Below are 23,407 nucleotides of genomic sequence, written 5' to 3' on the forward strand. Positions count from 1 at the left end.
AGAGACAGAGAAACTATTTCCTCTGGTGGGGGGAGTCCAGAACAAGGGAGCAGAACCTTAAAATTAGAGCCAGGCCGTTCAGGGATGATGTCAGGAAGCACTTCTTCACACAAAGGGTGGTGGAAATCTGGAACTCGCTCCCCCCAAAAATGCTGTTGAGGTTGGGGGTCAATTTGAACATTTCAAAACTGAGATCGATGGATTTTTATGGGTAAAGGTATTGAGGGATATGGAACCGTGGCGGGTAGATGGAGTTAAGATACAAATCAGCCATGATCTAACTGAATGGCGGAATAGGCTCGAGGAGCTGAACGGCCTGTTCCTGTGAGAGTGCTTCAGGTCCGTCAGGGCAGAGCTCTCCAGCAGGCAGTGAAATGTCACTGAAATCCACTGTGAACCTCAAACACTTGGTGCTTTTCTTTGGGAACAGCCTCACTGGAGGAGAGTATTGGCGGGGGGTGGGCGGAGGGGAGATGTGGCGCCAGACAGCGTGAAGCTACAATTCTATCGCCCCGAGCAATGTTCAAACAGAACCCAGTTTTTAGCAATACAGGTGGGTGGTGTTAAATGGAAGCGAGTCGTCACTGGGGATTTCTCTCACCCTGACATACAGTGTGGATCACGGGTCATTAACAGAGAGTGGGGGGGGGGGGGGGTGGAGGGACAGTCCAGGAAGGGGCCGTGTACGGCACTCTTACAGGACCAGACAGATGATGGTAAATCTCCCACCAGCGAGCGCATGAGTCATTTCTCACCCACCCAGAGTGGGCAGAGGGGCAGCTGGAGAGTGTTTTATGAAGAAATGGACAGGTTTTTAGTTGAGCCTTCACTGGGTCACTGAACCAGACAGGCGTTTACACAGATTTAAACAGCAGACACTGCACCGCACGGTGACCAGGGGTCAGAGGACAGGGGTCAGGTTACCTCTCCCGAGTGGTTCTCGTTGATTTTCTGATTGAGGGTCAGCTGCTTGAAGTCGATGCCAGCGTGTTTGTTCAATGTTCCATTTCCTGCAGTAAATACGAGAGAGCAAGGAAATTAATTCTGACCCCCAGCCACCCCAGTGTGTAGCCGTGAGAAACCCCCACCCCCCTCACCCCCCAGATAAGATCAGTCTCCGATTCATCCCACAGTAGCCGGTGACCTCTCAATACATCGAGGACAAGGGAGTTGGCACAAGCCGCCGCTGAGGGTTTGATGTCGCGATTTCTCAGGCTGTTGTCGGCGCTCCACAAGCCTGTACGCTCAAGCCCTGGCGGACTAACATCACCACAAGCTCCTCCAGTATTCCAACCACAGCCCCAATCTATCAGACTCCTGCTTTCCTCCTTCAGACTCCCACTCAGAACGAGACAGAGGCCGAGTGGTCAGTGCCACTGCTGGCTCCGTCTCTTCCCAACCCGGTTCCCTCGCTGCCGATAGCCAGGCGTTATGTTTGATAATCGCTCCTGTGAAGCACCTTGGGACGTTTTACTACGTTAAAGGCGCTGAATAAATGCAAGTTGTAAACAGCCACCAGCTGCAGGGGTCTGCTGTTCGATGAGGCAGAATCCTCAGGCTGTTCAGACGCTCCTGGCCGATGGTTTCACGCGCTCGTGTGACGTTCCTTCAGCCACCATTTTAACCCGGGCGTTTACTGGGTTATTTTAAATGGCTTGATGCCTCTGCTTGAGGAACACAGGACAACGGCGACTTGTATTTATGTAGAAAATGTCCCAAGGCGCTTCACAGAGGGAAAGGTAAAAGGAATGGGCAATGAGCGCGCTGGGAGAATTGGGTGAGTAGACTCAACACTGGACACAAAACATGGGTTTCGAGAAGGCTTTTAAAGGTGGAGAGAAGGGGCAAGCCAGAGGGATTTAGGGAGAGAATTCCGGAGAGCCGGAGGGATTTAGGGAGTGTGTTCCGGAGAGCCGGAGGGATTTAGGGAGTGTGTTCCGGAGAGGCGGAGGGATTTAGGGAGTGTGTTCCGGAGAGGCGGAGGGATTTAGGGAGAGAGTTCCGGAGAGGCGGAGGGATTTAGGGAGTGTGTTCCGGAGAGGCGGAGGGATTTAGGGAGTGTGTTCCGGAGAGGCGGAGGGATTTAGGGAGAGTGTTCCGGAGAGGCGGAGGGATTTAGGGAGAGAGTTCCGGAGAGGCGGAGGTTTTTAGGGAGAGTGTTCCGGAGAGGCGGAGGGATTTAGGGAGTGTGTTCCGGAGAGGCGGAGGGATTTAGGGAGTGTGTTCCGGAGAGGCGGAGGGATTTAGGGAGTGTGTTCCGGAGAGGCGGAGGGATTTAGGGAGTGTGTTCCGGAGAGGCGGAGGGATTTAGGGAGTGTGTTCCGGAGAGGCGGAGGGATTTAGGGAGAGTGTTCCGGAGAGGCGGAGGGATTTAGGGAGAGAGTTCCGGAGAGGCGGAGGTTTTTAGGGAGAGTGTTCCGGAGAGGCGGAGGGATTTAGGGAGTGTGTTCCGGAGAGGCGGAGGGATTTAGGGAGTGTGTTCCGGAGAGGCGGAGGGATTTAGGGAGTGTGTTCCGGAGAGGCGGAGGGATTTAGGGAGTGTGTTCCGGAGAGGCGGAGGGATTTAGGGAGTGTGTTCCGGAGAGGCGGAGGGATTTAGGGAGTGTGTTCCGGAGAGGCGGAGGGATTTAGGGAGTGTGTTCCGGAGAGGCGGAGGGATTTAGGGAGTGTGTTCCGGAGAGGTGGAGGGATTTAGGGAGTGTGTTCCGGAGAGGCGGAGGTTTTTAGGGAGTGTGTTCCGGAGAGGCGGAGGGATTTAGGGAGTGTGTTCCGGAGAGGCGGAGGGATTTAGGGAGTGTGTTCCGGAGAGGCGGAGGGATTTATGGAGTGTGTTCCGGAGAGGCGGAGGTTTTTAGGGAGAGAGTTCCGGAGAGGCGGAGGGATTTAGGGAGTGTGTTCCGGAGAGGCGGAGGGATTTAGGGCGAGTGTTCCGGAGAGGCGGAGGGATTTAGGGAGTGTGTTCCGGAGAGGCGGAGGGATTTAGGGAGTGTGTTCCGGAGAGGCGAAGGGATTTAGGGAGTGTGTTCCGGAGAGGCGGAGGGATTTAGGGAGAGTGTTCCGGAGAGGCGGAGGGATTTAGGGAGAGAGTTCCGGAGAGGCGGAGGGATTTAGGGAGTGTGTTCCGGAGAGGCGGCGGGATTTAGGGAGTGTGTTCCGGAGAGGCGGAGGGGTTTAGGGAGTGTGTTCCGGAGAGGCGGAGGGATTTAGGGAGAGTGTTCCGGAGAGGCGGAGGGGTTTAGGGAGTGTGTTCCGGAGAGGCGGAGGGATTTAGGGAGAGTGTTCCGGAGAGGCGGAGGGATTTAGGGAGAGAGTTCCGGAGAGGCGGAGGGATTTAGGGAGTGTGTTCCGGAGAGGCGGCGGGATTTAGGGAGTGTGTTCCGGAGAGGCGGAGGGGTTTAGGGAGTGTGTTCCGGAGAGGCGGAGGGATTTAGGGAGAGTGTTCCGGAGAGGCGGAGGGATTTAGGGAGTGTGTTCCGGAGAGGCGGAGGGGTTTAGGGAGTGTGTTCCGGAGAGGCGGAGGGATTTAGGGAGTGTGTTCCGGAGAGGCGGAGGGATTTAGGGAGAGTGTTCCGGAGAGGCGGAGGGATTTAGGGAGAGTGTTCCGGAGAGGCGGAGGGGTTTAGGGAGTGTGTTCCGGAGAGGCGGAGGGATTTAGGGAGTGTGTTCCGGAGAGGCGGCGGGATTTAGGGAGTGTGTTCCGGAGAGGCGGAGGGATTTAGGGAGAGAGTTCCGGAGAGGCGGAGGGATTTAGGGAGAGTGTTCCGGAGAGGCGGAGGGATTTAGGGAGAGAGTTCCGGAGAGGCGGAGGGATTTAGGGAGAGTGTTCCGGAGAGGCGGAGGGATTTAGGGAGTGTGTTCCGGAGAGGCGGAGGGATTTAGGGAGAGAGTTCCGGAGAGGCGGAGGGATTTAGGGAGAGTGTTCCGGAGAGGCGGAGGGATTTAGGGAGAGAGTTCCGGAGAGGCGGAGGGATTTAGGGAGAGTGTTCCGGAGAGGCGGAGGGATTTAGGGAGAGTGTTCCGGAGAGGCGGAGGGATTTAGGGAGAGAGTTCCGGAGAGGCGGAGGCATTTAGGGAGTGTGTTCCGGAGAGGCGGAGGGATTTAGGGAGTGTGTTCCGGAGAGGCGGAGGGATTTAGGGAGAGTGTTCCGGAGAGGCGGAGGTTTTTAGGGAGTGTGTTCCGGAGAGGCGGAGGGATTTAGGGAGTGTGTTCCGGAGAGGCGGAGGGATTTAGGGAGTGTGTTCCGGAGAGGCGGAGGGATTTAGGGAGTGTGTTCCGGAGAGGCGGAGGGATTTAGGGAGAGTGTTCCGGAGAGGCGGAGGGATTTAGGGAGTGTGTTCCGGAGAGGCGGAGGGATTTAGGGAGAGAGTTCCGGAGAGGCGGAGGGATTTAGGGAGTGTGTTCCGGAGAGGCGGAGGGATTTAGGGAGAGAGTTCCGGAGAGGCGGAAGTTTTTAGGGAGAGTGTTCCGGAGAGGCGGAGGGATTTAGGGAGTGTGTTCCGGAGAGGCGGAGGGATTTAGGGAGTGTGTTCCGGAGAGGCGGAGCGATTTAGGGAGTGTGTTCCGGAGAGGCGGAGGGATTTAGGGAGTGTGTTCCGGAGAGGCGGAGGGATTTAGGGAGAGTGTTCCGGAGAGGCGGAGGGGTTTAGGGAGTGTGTTCCGGAGAGGCGGAGGGATTTAGGGAGTGTGTTCCAGAGAGGCGGAGGGATTTAGGGAGTGTGTTCCGGAGAGGCGGAGGGATTTAGGGAGAGTGTTCCGGAGAGGCGGAGGGATTTAGGGAGTGTGTTCCGGAGAGGCGGAGGGATTTAGGGAGTGTGTTCCGGAGAGGCGGAGGGGTTTAGGGAGTGTGTTCCGGAGAGGCGGAGGGATTTAGGGAGTGTGTTCCGGAGAGGCGGAGGGATTTAGGGAGTGTGTTCCGGAGAGGCGGAGGGATTTAGGGAGAGAGTTCCGGAGAGGCGGAGGGGTTTAGGGAGTGTGTTCCGGAGAGGCGGAGGGATTTAGGGAGTGTGTTCCGGAGAGGCGGAGGGATTTAGGGAGTGTGTTCCGGAGAGGCGGAGGGATTTAGGGAGTGTGTTCCGGAGAGGCGGAGGGATTTAGGGAGAGAGTTCCGGAGAGGCGGAGGGATTTAGGGAGAGAGTTCCGGAGAGGCGGAGGTTTTTAGGGAGTGTGTTCCGGAGAGGCGGAGGTTTTTAGGGAGTGTGTTCCGGAGAGGCGGAGGGATTTAGGGAGAGAGTTCCGGAGAGGCGGAGGGATTTAGGGAGAGAGTTCCCGAGGGAAGGGGCGAGGCAGCTGAAGGTCTCTCCATTAATATCAGCCACAGTCATTCCCAGCCTAACATGTTAATAACCAAATACATAAAAAAATACACCGAACAAACTGAACGGGGTTTGATTTGTACAAACAGGTGACTTTGGACCGCTGGTTCCCAAAGCTCTCCACCACTGGGGGTTTTCCTCGCCTCGTATCTGGGTCTGTTCTAGACTCATTGATAGAGATTGATCGCTGTGATTAGTGAACAGCTCCAGTATCGTATCATCAACTACCAGGATGGTAGAAGGTGAACGAGATGGACCTTCGTCCTTTATCATCCAGTGATTGCCACGTTCCTAAATTCCCCTTCACTCAGCTCAAACACCCTCAAAAATCAATCACAATCAGGTCAATTCTGAATAAAGTTACGGGACACTGACGGGGACGAGTGCGGGTGGTCCCTTTCCAGAAGGTGTCCTTGTAGGGTACTTTAGTCAGACTCTGGCCCAGCTTCTCTGCACGTTCTGTGGGGGAGGGGAGACAAAGAGAAAGAGTTAGGGGTGAGATACACAAGACCACAAGAGCACGACCGAGTGGAGAAGGACACCAACACGAGTGTGTTTCAGAGAGAGTGAAGGAGCCCCTCACACCCGGTGCCACGCACCCATTCTTTCACACCGCAGCACGTGTCCATTTACCATCCACCGTGTACAACAGCAGCCTAACTGGTCCCGGTCACGGACACCCGGCCCTGGACATCCGGTCCTGGACATGGACACCCGGCCCTGGACATGGACACCCGGTCACGGATACCCGGCCCTGGACATCCAGTCCTGGACATGGACACCCGGCCCTGGACATCCGGTCCTGGACATGGACACCCGGTCACGGATACCCGGCCCTGGACATCCAGTCCTGGACATGGACATCCGGCCCTGGACATGGACACCCGGTCCTGGACATCCAGTCCTGGACATGGACACCCGGTCACGGATACCCGGCCCTGGACATCCGGTCCTGGACATGGACACCCGGCCCTGGACATCCAGTCCTGGACATGGACACCCGGTCCTGGACATCCAGTCCTGGACATGGACACCCGGTCCTGGACATCCAGTCCTGGACCTGGACATCCAGTCCTGGACATGGACACCCGGTCCTGGACATCCAGTCCTGGACATGGACACCCGGTCCCAGCCACGCCACCGACAGCCGGTCCCGGACATTGACAGCTGGTCCATAGGATTACATAGGATATACGGCACAGAAACAGGCCTTTTGGCCCAACCAGTCCCTGCCGGTGTTTATGCTCCACTCGAGCCTCCTCCCGTCTTTCCTCATCTAACTCTATCAGCATTACCCTCTATTCCCTTCTCCCTCGTGCTTGTCCAGCCTCCCCTTAAATGCATCGATACTATTCGCTTCAACCACTCCCTGTGGGAGCGAGTTCCACATTCTCACCACTCTCTGGGTAAAGAAGTTTCTCCTGAATTCCCTATTGGATTTCTTGGTGACTATCTTATATTGATGGCCTCTAGTTATGCTCTTCCCCACAAGTGGAAACATTCTCTCTGTATCCACTCTATCAAAACCTTTCATAATTTTATAGACCTTTCATAATTATTAAATATGTGTGGTAATGCCTCTGCTATCTCTTCCCTGGAATATTTTAAAATGCGTGGATGCAATCCATCCGGACCAGGGGTTTATCCTCTGAGTTTGATTAGTTTATTTAATATATCCCCTCTTTTTATTTTAAATGCATTTACAGGAAACTTTCGATTAACCGGCCCCTAAATAATCAGAACGCTCTATCCACCGGCAAAATCCAGGAGTCGGTTCAGGTAACTTTTTTTTACTTTTTTTACTCCATTTGTGGCTGTGCAAGGGTGTAGCTGAAGCTGTTGCTAAGCTACAGAGACGCTTACAACTTGTGCCGATTGTTTTGAAGCTGAGCAACAGGGTTTGTTGCTTTATACGGAGCTCTGAGCTCCGTATCTTTTACTATAGCGTTCGGTTATCCGGAATTGTTGGATGAACCGGCACCACGTCGGTCCCGTCCGTGCCGGATACCAGAAAGTTTCCTGTATCTCAATACTAATCTGATCATCCAATGTCATGCCCACCTGTTCTATCTCAAGACACTGGGTGATGAGATTAGTGTTGTTTTATGTTCCTTGATAATTTAATTTCACAGTTCCTCTTTATATTTAACCCACAACTGCACCCAGCAGGGTGCCTTGCTCCCCAGGGAAGCTGTGAACTACCTCAAGAGACTGTAGGATCCCCAACATAACCACTAATGACGGAATACTTCCTGCCACCTAACCTACTGCTAACATAGTAAGACTGGAAAGAATGTTCATAAACTATTGCTGGCTATATGAATGCCTGTAATATGTTACAAATCTTACATCTGCTTGCACTTTCTGTCCACACCACTTGACTTCCTGTCGTCACGTTCACAGAATCACAGAAACCCCACAGTGCAGATAGAGGCCATTTCGGCCCATCGAGCCTGCACCGACACATATTCCACCCGATCCCCGTAACCCCACGTATTTAATCCCCCTAACACCAAGGGTCAATTTATCATAGCCAATCAACCTAACCCGCACATCTTTGGACTGTGGGAGGAAACCGGAGCACCCGGAGGAAACCCACACAAACACGGGGAGAATGTGCAAACTCCACACAGACAGTCGCCCGAGGCCGGATTCGAACCCGGGTCCCTGGCGCTGTGAGGCAACAGTGCTAACCACTATGCCACCGTGCTGCCCTTGTTGTCACATTTTCTGTGTCAACTTCCCCACCCCCCACCCCCCCCGGTGATTTTTAATTTGCTCCTGGAATGTGAACAAACTGGGCAAAGCACCATTGACTGCCTAGCTGCCCTGAGGGCATCAAGAGTCACCACGGAGTGTGGGACAGGAGACACGTGTAGGCCAGACTGGGTAGAGCAAAGGCGGGTAAATGGGGTTACGATACAGATCAGTCATGATCTAACTGAATAGCAGAACAGGCTTGAAGGGCTGAATGGCAATTTTTGATCATACTTTCCGATCAACATTCACCATTGTAAATGGCGCCATTGGCATTTATAATTAAATTTTGCTATGTCAACTGTCGCATTGCAGGTGCAGACTCTGGCCACTAGGTAGCTCTGTGGAGCAAGATTCTGAAGTCTCGATCTCAACTCCATCACCAGGAGTGTGTGCGTGTGTGAGCGCGCGTGTGAGCGCATGTGTGTGTGCGTGCGAGCGTGTGTATATGCAGACATGTGTGTGCAACAACACCACAGGCAATTTACAACTCTTATCTGAACCTCCAACATCCGACTGGCTGGTTGAAGCAATGAACGTACCCTTCAGTATATCACGCAGGTGGACCTTTCCCTTGTCCAAAGGGGTCTCTCCATACTTACTGCAGATGCTGACTAGAGCTCCGTTGATCACCAGATCCTGAAAGAGAAGACACACCAGATTTACTACGAGTGGGTCTCCCGTCGCACAGCTCCCTGTGTGTTTGGTGATAAGTTGGAGCTTCACCACCCAGTGACTGCAGGTTGCCTCCACATGGTCACTGGCACTCGTTAATTACGGCAATTCCCATCATCATTCGTTACATGGGCATTTTCAACATTAACTGTGAACTTAAGACCAAAAATATTCATAACAGGAAGTGACGTTTGTCGATGAGAAATGCACGCAAACACAAGGTTTTAGAGTCATTCTGTGGCGTTCCACATGGGAAGTCAAGAACAAGCGCTGTCTTCAAGTGAGGAGGGAATAGAGGCCGAAGAATAATGACCCAGGGCATGCAGACATAACTGGCTCCCATTTTAAAGTCGGACATTCTGCCCTTTTTATTTTTCTACTACAAGTTCCTCTGCCCACTCTTAGAATGGGAGCTGCCTCTGCAAACTGGTAACACTGTAAACCCTCCTGGCAGTAGTGGCACTTACACTGGCGGGCGGGTGCAGTTACAGTGTGAGCAGTTTACAGAGGCAGTCTGGAAACGGTTGGCAGGAACAGCTCATGTAAAATATGATATAGCTATAGGTATTGATATTACTGTAATAGGGCAAAGGCAGGGAACTCATTCCAGGTACACTCCACCCATGGATTCTACCCGGGAGTGAGTTACAGGCTGGGATCTAATATATAGAATAAGAGGTAAATTAAAAAATAAGTCCTCAAAGGTAGTAATCTCAGGATTGCTACCAGTGCCACGTGCTAGTCAGAGTAGAAATAGAAGGATATTTCAGATGAATACGTGGCTAGAGGAATGGTACAAGGGGGAGGGATTCAAATTCCTGGGACATTGGAACCGGTTCTGGGGGAGGTGGGACCAGTACAGACCGGACGGTTTGCACCTGGGCAGGACCGGGACCGATGTCCTAGGGGGAGTGTTTGCTAGTGCTCTGGGGGAGGGTTTAAACTAAAATGGCAGGGGGTTGGGAACCTGAGCAGAGAGACAGAGGAAAGGGAAACAAGGATAGAAGCAAAAGAAAGGAAGGAGAAAAACAAAGGTGGCAGTCAGAGATATCAAGTGTTTAAATCAAACATGGCCACAGTAAATAATAATTCTAAAAGGTGTAAGAGTGTTAAAAAAAACAAGCCTGAAGGACTTGTGTCGTAATGCAAGGAGCATTCGTAATAAGGTGGATGAATTAGCTGCGCAAATAGAGGTAAACGGATATGATATGATTGGGATTATGGAAACATGGCTCCAGGGTGACCAAGGCTGGGAACTCAACATCCAGGGGTATTCAATATTCAGGAACGATAGGCAAAAAGGAAAAGGAGGTGGGGTAGCATTGCTGGTTAAAGAGGGGATTAACATAATTAAAAGGAAGGATATTAGCTCTGATGATGTGGAATCTGTATGGGTAGAACTGAGAAATACCAAGGGGCAGAAAACGTTAGTGGGAGTTGTATACAGACCTCCAAACAGTAATGCGGAGGTCGGGGATGGCACTAAACGGGAAATTAGAGAAGCGTGCAATAAGGGCACAGCAGTTATCATGGGTGACTTTAATCTACATATAGATTGGGCTAACCAAATTAGTAACAATACTGTGGAGGAGGAATTCCTGGAGTGTATACGAGATGGTTTCCTGGACCAATATGTCGAGGAACCAACTAGAGATCAGGCCATCTTAGACTGGGTATTATGTAATGAGAAAGGATTAATTAGCAATCTTGTTGTGCGAGGCCTCTTGGGTCGGAGCGATCATAATATGATGGAATTCTTCATTAAGATGGAGAGTGAAGTAGCTGACTCAGAGCCTAGAGTCCTGAATTTAAATAAAGGAAACTACGATAGTATGAGGCACGAGTTGGGTAGGATTGATTGGGGAATGTTACTCAAAAGGGTTGACGGTGGATAGGCAATGGCAAACATTCAAAGATCGCATGGATGAACTACAGAATTTGTTCATCCCTGTTTGGCATAAAAATAAATCAAAAAAGGTGACTCAACCGTGGCTAACAAGGGAAATTAGGGATAGCATAAGATCCAAGGAGAAGACATATAAATTGGCCAGAAAAAGCAGCAAACCTGAGGATTGGGAGCAGTTTAGGATTCAGCAAAGGAGGACAAAGGGATTAATTAAGAGGGGGAAAATAGAGTATGAGAGTAAGCTTGCAGGGAACATAAAAACTGACTGTAAAAGCTTTTATAGATATGTGAAGAGAAAAAGATTGGTGAAATCAAGCGTAGGTCCCTTGCAGTCAGAATCAGGGGAATTTATAATGGGGAACAAAGAAATGGCAGACCAATTAAATACATACTTTGGTTCCGTCTTCACAAAGGAGGACACAAATAACCTCCCAGAGATGTCGGGGAACATAGGGTCTAATGAGAGGGAGGAACTGAAAGAAATCAGTATTTGTAGGGAAATGGTGTTAGGGAAATTGACGGCCGATAAATCCCCAGGGCCTGATGATCTACATCCTAGGGTACTTAAGGAAGTGGACCTAGAAATAGTAGATGCATTGCTGGTCATCTTCCAAAATTCGATAGACTCTGGAACGGTACCCATGGATTGGAGGGTAGCTAATGTTACCCCACTATTCAAAAAAGATGGTAGAGAAAAAATGGGGAATTATAGACTGGTAAGCCTGACATCGGTAGTGGGGAAAATGCTAGAATCCATTTTAAAAGATGTAATAGCAGAGCACTTGGAAAACAGTGACAGGATTGGACAAAGTCAACATGGATTTACAAAAGGTAAATTGTGCTTGACTAATCTACAGGAATTTTTTGAGGATGTAACTGGTAGAATAGATAAGGGAGAACCAGTGGATGCGGTGTATTTGGACTTTCAGAAGGCTTTCGATAAGGTCCCGCATAAGAGATTAGCGTGTAAAGTTAAGGCACATGGGATTGGGGGTAAGGTACTAACTTGGATAAAGAACTGGTTGGCAGACAGGAAGCAAAGAGTTGGAATAAACTGGTCTTTTTCCGAGTGGCAGGCAGTGACTAGTGGGGTACCGCAGGGATCGGTCCTAGGACCCCAGCTATTCACAATATATATGGTGTGGAGATGCCGGTGTTGGACTGGGGTGGACAAATGTAAGAAATCACACAACACCAGGTTATAGTCCAACAGCTTTATTTGAAATCACAAGCTTTCGGAGCGCTGCTCCTTCGTCAGGTGAAGTGGAGAGATACATAAAAACACAGCTTATATAGTCAGAGAATAATGTCAGATGTTTACAGGTAATCTTTCTAACTGCCATTTATCACACCTCGGCAGAGAGGTGATCACAGCAATCAAAGGTGTGAATGGTGTCCAAACAGGTCAGTCAGGAAAACATTACATCAAAGAACAATGAGGTGGGGTCACAAGGGGTCAAATGTTGCAGATGCTGGGGTCTGTATGAAAAACAAAAAAAGACAAAAAACATTTTTTTTGCTGGAAATCACAGCAGGTCCGGCCGCATCTGTGTGGAGAGAACAAGCCAACGACGACTCGAGTCTGGATGACCCTACGTCAGGTGGGGTTACATGTAGCGTGACATGAACCCAAGATCTCGGTTGAGGCCGTCCTCGTGGGTGCGGAACTTGGCTATCAGTTTCTGCTCGACGATTTTGCGTTGTCGTGTGTCTCGAAGGCAACGCATGCCAGATCATCAACACATATACCATCATCACGTGAGGACACCACCCACCAGGTACATGGTACATACTCATGTGACTCGGCCAACGTTCTCTACCTCATACGTTGCAGGAAAGGATGCCCTGGAGCATGGTACATCGGCGAGACCATGCAGACACTGCGACAACGGATGAACGGACACCGCGCAACAATCGCCAGGCAGGAGTGTTCCCTCCCAGTCGGGGAACACTTCAGCAGTCAAAGACATTCAGCCTCCGATCTTCGGGTAAGCATTCTCCAAGGCGGCCTTCGAGACACACGACAACGCAATTTCCAGCAAAAAAAATGTTTTTTGTCTTTTTTTTGTTTTTCATACAGACCCCAGCATCTGCAACATTTGACCCCTTGTGACCCCACCTCATTGTTCTTTGATGTAATGTTTTCCTGACTGACCTGTTTGGACACCATTTACACCTTTGATTGCTGTGATCATCTCTCTGCCGAGGTGTGATAAATGGCAGTTAGAAAGATTACCTGTAAACATCTGACATTATTCTCTGACTATATAAGCTGTGTTTTTATGCATCTCTCCACTTCACCTGGCGAAGGAGCAGCGCTCCGAAAGCTTGTGATTTCAAATAAAGCTGTTGGACTATAACCTGGTGTTGTGATTTCTTACACAATATATATAAATGATCTAGACGAGGGAACTAGATGTAATATCTCCAAGTTTGCAGACGACACAAAGCTGGGTGGGCGTGTGTGCTGTGAGAAGGATGCAAAGAAACTCCAGTATGATTTGGACAGATTGGGTGATTGGGCAGAAGCATGGCAGATGCAGTATAATGTGGATAAATGTGAGGTTATCCACTTTGGTGGCAACAACAGGAAGACAGATTATCTGAACGGCAATAGATTGGGAGAAGGGGAAGTGCAACGAGACCTGGGTGTCCTTGTGCACCAGTCGCTAAAGGTAAGCATGCAGGTGCAGCAGGCGGTTAAGAAGGCAAATGGTATGTTGGCCTTCGTAGCGAGAGGGTTCGAGTACAAGAACAAGGATGTCTTGCTGCAGTTGTACAGGGCCTTGGTGAGACCACACCTTGAGTATTGTGTGCAGTTTTGGTCACCTTATCTGAGGAAGGATGTTCTTGCCATGGAGGGAGTGCAGCGAAGATTTACCAGACTGATACCTGGGATGGCAGGAATGACGTATGAGGGGAAATTGGGTCGATTGGGCTTATACTCACTGGAGTTTAGAAGAATGAGAGGGGACCTCATTGAAACTTATAAAGTTCTAACAGGACTGGACAGACTGGATGCAGGAAGGATGTTCCCGATGGCAGGGGAGTCCAGAATCAGGGGTCACAGTCTAAGGATAAGGAGTAAGCCATTTAGGACAGAGATGAGGAGGAATTTCTTCACCCAGAGAGTGGTGAACCTGTGGAATTCTCTACCACAGAAGGCAGTAGAGGCCAATTCATTAAATATATTCAAGAAGGAGTTGGATATATTTCTTAAGGCTAAAGGGATATGGGGAGAAGGCAGGGACTGGGTACTGAATTTGGATGATGAGCCATGATCGCATTAAATGGCGGAGCAGGCTCGAGGGGCCGAATGGCCTACTCCTGCTCCCATCTTCTATGTTTCTATGTTTTACCTGGGAGTGAGTTACAGGCTAGGATCTAATCGAGGGGTTCGGGGGGTTTATACATAGAACAGATACCTGGGAGTCAGTTACAGGCTAGGATCTAATTGAGGGGTTCGGGGGGTTTATACATAGAATAACAGATACCCGGGAGTGAGTTACAGGCTAGGATCTAATTGAGGGGTTCGGGGGGTTTATACATATAATAACAGATACCCGGGAGTGAGTTACAGGCTGGGATGTAATTGAGGGGTTCGGGGGGTTTATATATAGAATAACAGATACCCGGGAGTGAGTTACAGGCTAGGATCTAATTGAGGGGTTCGGGGGGTTTATATATAGAATAACAGATACCCGGGAGTGAGTTACAGGCTGGGATGTAATTGAGAGGTTCGGGGGGTTTATATATAGAATAACAGATACCCGGGAGTGAGTTACAGGCTGGGATGTAATTGAGGGGTTCGGGGGGTTTATACATAGAATAACAGATACCCGGGAGTGAGTTACAGGCTGGGATGTAATTGAGAGGTTCGGGGGGTTTATATATAGAATAACTGATACCCGGGAGTGAGTTACAGGCTGGGTTTCCTGCTGACAGATGTTATAATGTGTTGACTACGAGCTCACGTAGAGTAACGGGATGGTGAGATGTTGACTGACGAGAGGACCAAGGAGGAGGGATAACGCACCCCGTCTCAGGCATGCAGCGGTATTGGTTGTGATGGTGACCAGGGTGGTCCCAGCACTGGGGGCGGATGATAACCAGAGCCAAATGTTTGCCTCCCCCCTCTGATCAATATCCCACTGGTGACGGTTGTGACAGTGCAGGATGTGGAAATGTAACTGATGAGTGAAGCTCGGAACAAATTCACCCGTACTGTACAGTCGATGTTGGTCACAAGGGTTATGTCACATTGCAGACAGGTGATGGACCGTTGATCGAGGTAACACTAACCACATAACACGGTCTCACCACTGGCTTGTCAGAGACCGAGCGTGGCGCCACATAAGCTCTCACCTCGGCGACCTCGTCATGACCCCAGAAACAGGCGTAGTGCAGCGGTGTGTTCCCGTGTTCGTTCACTGCGCTGACATCTGCTTTACACTGGATAAGCTGCAGAGAGAAAACGTAGAGGGTGAATCACCCGTGGAGGGCGAGGTGTGATGACCGCAGAGAGACGACGGACCGGTAACGTGGCCGGCTCCAACTGCACTTCCATCCTGTACCTCACCCAAGTGGCCAGTCTCTATGTGTGAGCCTCAACAGAGCATATAACCAGGGAGAGCAGCAATCCCAAAACCAATCCTCTCTTCACCAGAGACGCGCGCACGCACGCACACACGCACGCACACACGCACGCACACACACGCGCACGCACGCACACGCACGCGCACACACGCGCGCGCGCGCACACACACACGCGCACGCACGCACACACGCACAGTGTCCTTGTCCTTATCTTCAGTACGATGTCGCGGTGCCGTGTCCTTACCTTCAGTACGATGTCGCGGTGCCGTGTCCTTACCTTCAGTACGATGTCGCGGTGTCGTGTCCTTACCTTCAGTACGATGCCGCGGTGCCGTGTCCTTACCTTCAGTACGATGCCGCGGTGCCGTGTCCTTACCTTCAGTACGATGCCGCGGTGCCGTGTCCTTACCTTCAGTACGATGCCGCGGTGCCGTGTCCTTACCTTCAGTACGATGCCGCGGTGCCGTGTCCTTACCTTCAGTACGATGTCGCGGTGTCGTGTCCTTACCTTCAGTACGATGTCGCGGTGCCGTGTCCTTACCTTCAGTACGATGCCGCGGTGCCGTGTCCTTACCTTCAGTACGATGCCGCGGTGCCGTGTCCTTACCTTCAGTACCATGTCGCGGTGCCGTGTCCTTACCTTCAGTACGATGTCGCGGTGCCGTGTCCTTACCTTCAGTACGATGTCGCGGTGCCGTGTCCTTACCTTCAGTACGATGCCGCGGTGCCGTGTCCTTACCTTCAGTACGATGCCGCGGTGCCGTGTCCTTACCTTCAGTACGATGCCGCGGTGCAGTGCTTACCTTCAATACGGTGTCGCGGTGCCGTGTCCTTACCTTCAGTACGATGCCGCGGTGCAGTGCTTACCTTCAGTACGATGCCGCGGTGCCGTGTCCTTACCTTCAGTACGATGTCGCGGTGCCGTGTCCTTACCTTCAGTACGATGTCGCAGTGCCGTGTCCTTACCTTCAGTACGATGCCGCGGTGCCGTGTCCGTACCTTCAGTACGATGTCGCGGTGCCGTGTCCTTACCTTCAGTACGATGTCGCGGTGCCGTGTCCTTACCTTCAGTACGATGTCGCGGTGCCATGTCCTTACCTTCAGTACGATGCCGCGGTGCAGTGCTTACCTTCAGTACGATGTCGCGGTGCCGTGTCCTTACCTTCAGTACGATGCCGCGGTGCCGTGTCCTTACCTTCAGTACGATGTCGCAGTGCAGTGCTTACCTTCAGTACGATGTCGCGGTGCCGTGTCCTTACCTTCAGTACGATGTCACGGTGCCGTGTCCTTACCTTCAGTACGATGCCGCGGTGCCGTGTCCTTACCTTCAGTACGATGTCGCAGTGCAGTGCTTACCTTCAGTACGATGTCGCGGTGCCGTGTCCTTACCTTCAGTACGATGTCGCGGTGCAGTGTCCTTACCTTCAGTACGATGTCATGGTGCCGTGGCCTTACCTTCAGTACGATGTCGCGGTGCCGTGTCCTTACCTTCAGTACGATGTCGCGGTGCCGTGTCCTTACCTTCAGTACGATGCCGCGGTGTCGTGTCCTTACCTTCAGTATGATGTCGCGGTGCCGTGTCCTTACCTTCAGTACGATGTTGCGGTGCAGTGCTTACCTTCAGTATGATGTCGCGGTGCCGTGTCCTTACCTTCAGTACGATGTCGCGGTGCCGTGTCCTTACCTTCAGTACGATGTCGCGGTGCCGTGTCCTTACCTTCAGTACGATGCCGCGGTGCCGTGTCCTTACCTTCAGTATGATGTCGCGGTGCAGTGCTTACCTTCAGTACGATGTCGCGGTGCCGTGTCCTTACCTTCAGTACAATGCCGCGGTGCCGTGTCCTTACCTTCAGTACGATGTCGCGGTGCCGTGTCCTTACCTTCAGTATGATGTCGCGGTGCAGTGCTTACCTTCAGTACGATGCCGCGGTGCCGTGTCCTTACCTTCAGTACGATGTCGCGGTGCAGTGCTTACCTTCAGTACGATGTCGCGGTGCAGTGCTTACCTTCAGTACGATGTCGCGGTGTCCGTGGCTGGCGGCGAGGTGTAACGGCGTGTCGTCACCCCTGTTCATCACATTGATCCGAGCTCCACGCATTATCAACATGTCGACGACATTGGATCGGCCCTCGCGGCAGGCCCAGTGGAGGGGGCTGAACCCGTGGTCATCTCTGAAAAACAGCAACGGCCCCAGTCAGACAGCTCCAGCGGGGCGGAGTGCGGCATCGCATTTAATGCACTCCCAGTCAGACAGCGCCAGCGCCTGGCGGGGAGCGGGAGCACCAGGCGGCGGAGAGTGAGACGACGCTCGACACAGGTTGCCTGGGGGGAAATCTGACTCTATCTGAATCTACACGAAGGGCACCAGGCAACATTCCTTTCAGGGAACACACAGGGAGAAGAAGGGAGTCTGTGGGTGGGTTTAGAGAGAGATTCAAATGGAAAATCCACACACCATTCATTTAAAAATGTAAAGGAAGCCATAACTACACAAAGAGAGAGTTAGAGGGAGAGTGCTGGGTAAATTTGGTCGGTCTTGTCCGAGGGAGGTGCTGTGTGGCTGGGATCAGACGATCAGAGTGATCTACCAGTACCAGAGCCTTACCCAGAGCTCTGGGAGGCGTTCAGTGAATGCCTGAACTGCACTGTGCTCTGAAAACACCACGTTGGCAGTGTGACTCACCGCTCAGCAGCTTGCCAGTATTGCAGCCCTCAGTGGCTGTAGCCAGGGATCTCGCTGAGACAGGAGGCACCGGCTGGAAGCAGGAGCCAAACCTGTCTGAACCAGAGAAAGCAGCAGACAGGCGAAGCCCCGCAGGCTTTAGGCAAGTCAAACCCATCCACACTCCACCCCCGCACGCTGCCCCCACACCGCACCCTCTCCCCGCACCCCTCCTCCACACTGGCGACAACGCTTGGCTTTTGAGAAGGAGCCCAGTCGGCAGACACAGGAGCCTTTGAACAGGACAGAGGAATCGACTGCAGGAAAAAGCAACTCCCATGGAACACCCCAAACTAACTCAATGACTCAATAGATTCGAGGCTGCTGACAATTACCCTGGACACAGCAAACCAGGAATTCGATAGACAGGAGACTATCGCGTTCCACAGTCTATCCCAGGACTCCTCGCCCACCCATGAGAGAGCCTCAGTCTATCCCAGGACTCCTCACCCAGCCATGAGAGAGCCTCAGTCTATCCCAGGACTCCTCACCCACGAGAGAGCCTCAGTCTATCACAGGACTCCTCACTCAGCCATGAGAGAGCCTCAGTCTATCCCAGGACTCCTCACCCAGCCATGAGAGAGCCTCAGTCTATCCCAGGACTCCTCGCCCATCCATGAGAGCGCCTCAGTCTATCCCAGGACTCCTCGCCCATCCATGAGAGAGCCTCAGTCTATCCCAGGACTCCTCACCCAGCCATGAGAGCGCCTCAGTCTATCCCAGGACTCCTCACCCACCCACGAGGAATCCACAGTCTCTTCCTAATCCACGTGTGAATTCTAACAGATCTATTAATGGGGAGGGGGAATAACATTAAGATCTACAAGTAACGCCTTGGGTTTCTACTGTGGTGTATGTGCCTTTAAGAGCCCCTGTGTACTGTAATGCCGGTAGTGGCCACTCGGGCTATATAAGCCGGTATAGTGTCTTGTATCTGTTAGTTCACCTCCAGACTTTGTCCAGTAAACACCTGTAAACCAACTCCTGCATTCCGTGTCTCCATTAACACACGGATACAACAGTGGCGACGAATTGGAAACGGACTTACCTGCAATACGGCAGCACCTCAAGGAGATCGATTCCTCAGACGAAGGAAGAAGAAAAAAAAAGAAAAAACTGTGGTTTCACCAGCTAGCCGGGCTGGTGGCAGGTACTGCAATAATCCTTCCTGGGCGGCGGGCTGGGGCTTGATCGGCTGGCTCTACAGCTGGGCCAAGCAGTGAAGGCGCAGGCAAACAGAGGCGAAGGGTGGAGCACTCGGGAGACGGCCAGCTCTGCACAGCAGGTCGGCGTTCGGACCACGCAGAGGGAGGGGAAAGTCCCAGAGAGTCCGGCGGGAACAAGTCTCCGACTATTAAAAATATTTGTATAAATAAAAACCGTGGAGAACAGCGTTGTCAGCAGCAACAGCGGCGGGAAAGCGCGGGAGGCGCCATTTTTTTTCAGCAAGGAAGAAAGGAAAGCGCAGGAGGCGCCATTTTTTTTTCAGGATGCCTAAGACTGGCAATATTACTGCTTTCGATAGTGATGTAGAGGATTGGACCACATATGTTGAAAGAATGGAGGCATATTGCACAGCAAATGAAATAGTGGATGATAAAAAGGCATCGATACTCCTAAATCTAATGGGCGCAAAGACATATGGGCTGTTATGAAACTTAATCACTCCAGCCAAACCGATGGACAAGAATTTTAAGGAAATTGTTGATACCCTACAGGAGCACTTAAACCCAACACCGCTGCTGATAGCGGAACGGTTCAAATTCTTCAGGAGGAATCAGCACAAGAATGAAAGTAACGCTGATTACCTCACCGAATTAAGGAAGCTATCAAAGCACTGCCAATTCGGAGCAGGACTGGCAGATTCTCTTCGAGACAAATTCGTCTGCGGTCTCCTAAGTGAAGGAACACAGAAAAGGCTACTTTCTGAGAACGATTTAACACTGGACAAGGCTTTCAGTATGGCTGTATCATACGAAGCAGCAGCGAGAGGAGCTGCAGAGATACAGCAAAAGCCACAGGATTTCGGCACCCATGAAATGACACAGGGTTTCGAGAGATGTTATCGGTGCGGCAGATCCACCCATGACCAGAGGGACTGCTGGTTCAAGGACAAAGCATGCAGGCAATGCGGAAAGATGGGACACATTGCACGTGTATGCCGATCTGGAAACAAAAAATCCACTGACAAAAAAAAAATCAATAAAGTACAAAAAGGTACAAATGATGACGGACAGCGGCTCCGAAGACCAGAAGAGCGATAGCGACTCCGGAAACAAGAGACTAAGCTGTCTCAAATTACATAATGTAATTGCCAAAGAAGATTACCAGACCATTTGGGTTACCCTCACGATAGCAGGGTCCCCAGTTAAAATGGAGCTAGATACAGGATCAGCTCTGACCGTCATAAGTCGACAGGATTACGAGCGGCTATTTCCGCATATACCCTTGAAAGACACATCCATGATCTTAAAAACATATACGGGGCAGAAAGTATACCCCAGAGGGAAAATAAGGGTGTCTGTTGTATACAACGGCAAGGAAATACAGAAGTTGTATTTATACGTTCTGCAAAATGGTGGTCCACCGCTGTTGGGACGTGAATGGATCAGAAAGATACGTTTAGACTGGCACTCCATTCAGGCACTGACCAGTAAGAAAAAAAATGATGATGACGTCATACCTGAACGATTAAAAGACATCTTGGCCAACGCCGAAGAAGTGTTCCAACAGGAACTAGGAACCTTGAAAGGCGTCACTGCCTCAATAAAGGTGGAAGATGCGGCAATTCCCAAGTTTTTTAAGGCAAGGCCGGTGCCATACGCAATTCGTCCAGCAGTCGAGGCAGAGCTGGAGAATTTGGAAAGGACAGGCGTGTTATCCTAGATTGGAGCGAGTGGGCAACACCCATCGTCCCGGTCATGAAGAAAACTTTGAATAATGATAAATCTGAAGAACAGAGAAAAATTCGCATCTGTGGGGACTTCAAGGTGACTGTAAACCCGGTCCTTCACACGGTACAGTATCCTCTTCCGAGGACAGAAGATATTTTCGCCTCACTATCCGGAGGGAAACGTTTCACAAAAATTGACTTGGCACAGGCATATCTACAGATGGAGGTTGAGGAGGCCTCTAAAAAGTATCTCACAATAAACACACACAAAGGCCCGTACCAGTACAATCGACTGGTTTTCAGAGTAGCATCAGCTCCAGCTATCTGGCAAAGAGCTATGGAACAAGTCCTGCAAGGGATTCCTGGGACTCAATGCTACCTAGACGACATCCTTGTAACAGGAGAAAACGACAACGAGCACCTTGCCAATTTGGAGCAGGTGCTCACTAGGCTGAGAGAACGGGGCCTACGAGCAAACCGCCCCAAGTGTGAATTTTTCCAGAAACAAATATCATATTGTGGCCACATAATTAACGAAGAAGGGTTGCATAAGTCCCCTGAAAAAATTGAAGCGGTCATAAAAGCCCCAGCACCTGAAAATGTCTCACAATTAAGGTCGTTCCTGGGATTCATAAATTACTATCATAAATTTTTACCGAACTTGTCAACTGTTCTGCACCCTCTTAACGAACTGCTACAAACGGGAGTAATTTGGGAATGGAGCGAGGACTGTAAACGTGCCTTCCATAAATGTAAAGGCTTGATCACGTCCAAGGAAGTTTTGGCTCATTACAACCCATCACTGCCAATCAGACTGGCGTGCGATGCATCCCCTTACGGCGTAGGAGCGGTATTATCGCATAGATTCCCTGATGGCTCGGAGCGGCCGATAGCTTTTGCGTCACGCTCATTGAACTCAGCTGAGCGTAACTATGCCCAGATCGACAGGGAAGCACTCAGCCTGGTATGGGGAGTGAAGAAATTCAACCATTACCTACACGGACAAAACTTTACTTTGTTGACTGACCATCAACCCCTCGTCTCCATATTCAACCCTAAAAAGGGCGTTCCCATTATGACAGCACAAAGGCTACAGAGGTGGTCCCTTTTCCTAGGGGCACACCGATATGACATAGAATACAAAGGATCAAAACAGCATGGAAATGCTGACGGTTTATCGCACCTACCGTTGCCAACGGTAGAAGGAGCACCTACGGTAGACCCAGTGGAAATGTTCCACTCTACCATAGTAGATTGTCTACCAGTAACAAATTCTGCCATTGAAAAGGAAACGAGAAATGACCTGACTCTCTCACGAGTCTACGATTTAACGGTAAAGGGATGGCCAGCACATGGCGAACCACTGTTGCCAGCATTCTCGCAAAGAAGGGAACAGCTGTCAGTGTGCCGAGGAACCTTGATGTGTGGATCCAGAGTGGTGATTCCACCCAAACTCCAGGATAAAATGCTAAAGGAGCTCCACGAGGGGCATCTGGGCGGAGTGAAAATGAAGAACCTAGCCAGAGCGTTTGTGTGGTGGCCAGGTATCGATGGAGACATCGAAGAAATGACCAAGGGCTGTCTAGGATGCCAGAAGGTCCAAAACGCCCCACCACAAGCCCCTCTACATCCATGGGAGTGGCCCTCATCTCCATGGCAAAGGGTACACATCGACTTTGCTGGTCCATTTATGGACTCAATGTTCTTAATCGCGGTTGATGCACACTCCAAGTGGCCAGAGGTAATAAAGATGTCCTCCATCACCACGGAAAAAACCATCACAGTATTAAGGACCATATTTGCCAGGAATGGGCTGCCTGAACAGATCTGTTCTGATAATGGACCACAATTTGTGTCCGAAGAATTCAGGAAGTTCTTAAAAAACAATGGAGTTAAGCACTATACACCCGCCCCATACCATCCCGCCACCAATGGATTGGCTGAAAGGTTTGTCCAGACCTTCAAGAAGGCCATAAAGGCTATGGGTAATGAAGGCATTAATCTACAGCATAAGGTAGATAACTTCTTGTTTGCATACAGGAATGCAACACATGTGGTTACAAACCAAACTCCCGCCATGATGTTCTTCAATAGAAGACTAAGATGCCGGCTGGATTTGATCAAGCCAAACATCAGAAGGGACGTAGAGAACCGGCAATTTCAAGGCATGAATGAAAGGCCAACTAGAACCTTCCAGATAGGTCAACAAGTTTTGGCCCGGGACTACCGTACCGAGAAATGGCAGCCTGGAACTATTTGCACACGACTAGGACCGCTGATGTATACCGTGGACATTGGAGAAAGCATAATAAGGCGCCATGTTGACCAGATCATAGAGTCATCCGAAAAGGGACAACCTACACCACAACTCTATACGCCTAATGATGAAGCAGAGATACCCATAGTATCTACCTCCGATCCGGTGATACTGGAACCAGATAAACCCGACACTGGCATTCAAGCCGAATCGACCTTGCCAAAAGAACCTACTACACCACCGAAAACTACACCACCACCGAGGCGTTATCCGGACCGAGTCAGGAA

At 51.0% G+C, this 23,407-nt stretch overlaps 1 protein-coding gene across 6 annotated transcripts in view; it reads right to left on the reverse strand.

Annotated features, from left to right (window-relative positions):
* ilk (integrin-linked kinase) overlaps window positions 1-23,407 on the reverse strand; it is a 122,382-nt gene that overhangs the window by 26,572 nt on the left and 72,403 nt on the right. For 5 of the 6 annotated variants that reach the window (XM_085999863.1, XM_085999859.1, XM_085999860.1 and 2 more), the window contains 5 exons: window positions 17,254-17,419; window positions 15,017-15,112; window positions 8,613-8,709; window positions 5,689-5,772; window positions 925-1,010 (listed from right to left, as the gene is read on the reverse strand). In XM_085999863.1, the coding sequence (XP_085855989.1) occupies window positions 925-1,010; window positions 5,689-5,772; window positions 8,613-8,709; window positions 15,017-15,112; window positions 17,254-17,355 (465 nt within the window). In that variant the 5' untranslated portion in view covers window positions 17,356-17,419. Of the gene's footprint in view, window positions 1-924; window positions 1,011-5,688; window positions 5,773-8,612; window positions 8,710-15,016; window positions 15,113-17,253; window positions 17,420-17,703; window positions 17,726-23,407 lie in introns of those variants that run through there. The other variant, XM_085999862.1, reaches the window with a different exon arrangement.

The sequence above is a fragment of the Somniosus microcephalus genome, chromosome 10, assembly GCF_052327205.1.
Source record: "Somniosus microcephalus isolate GS21.2 chromosome 10, FLI_Smic_1.0, whole genome shotgun sequence".
NCBI lineage: Eukaryota > Metazoa > Chordata > Chondrichthyes > Squaliformes > Somniosidae > Somniosus > Somniosus microcephalus.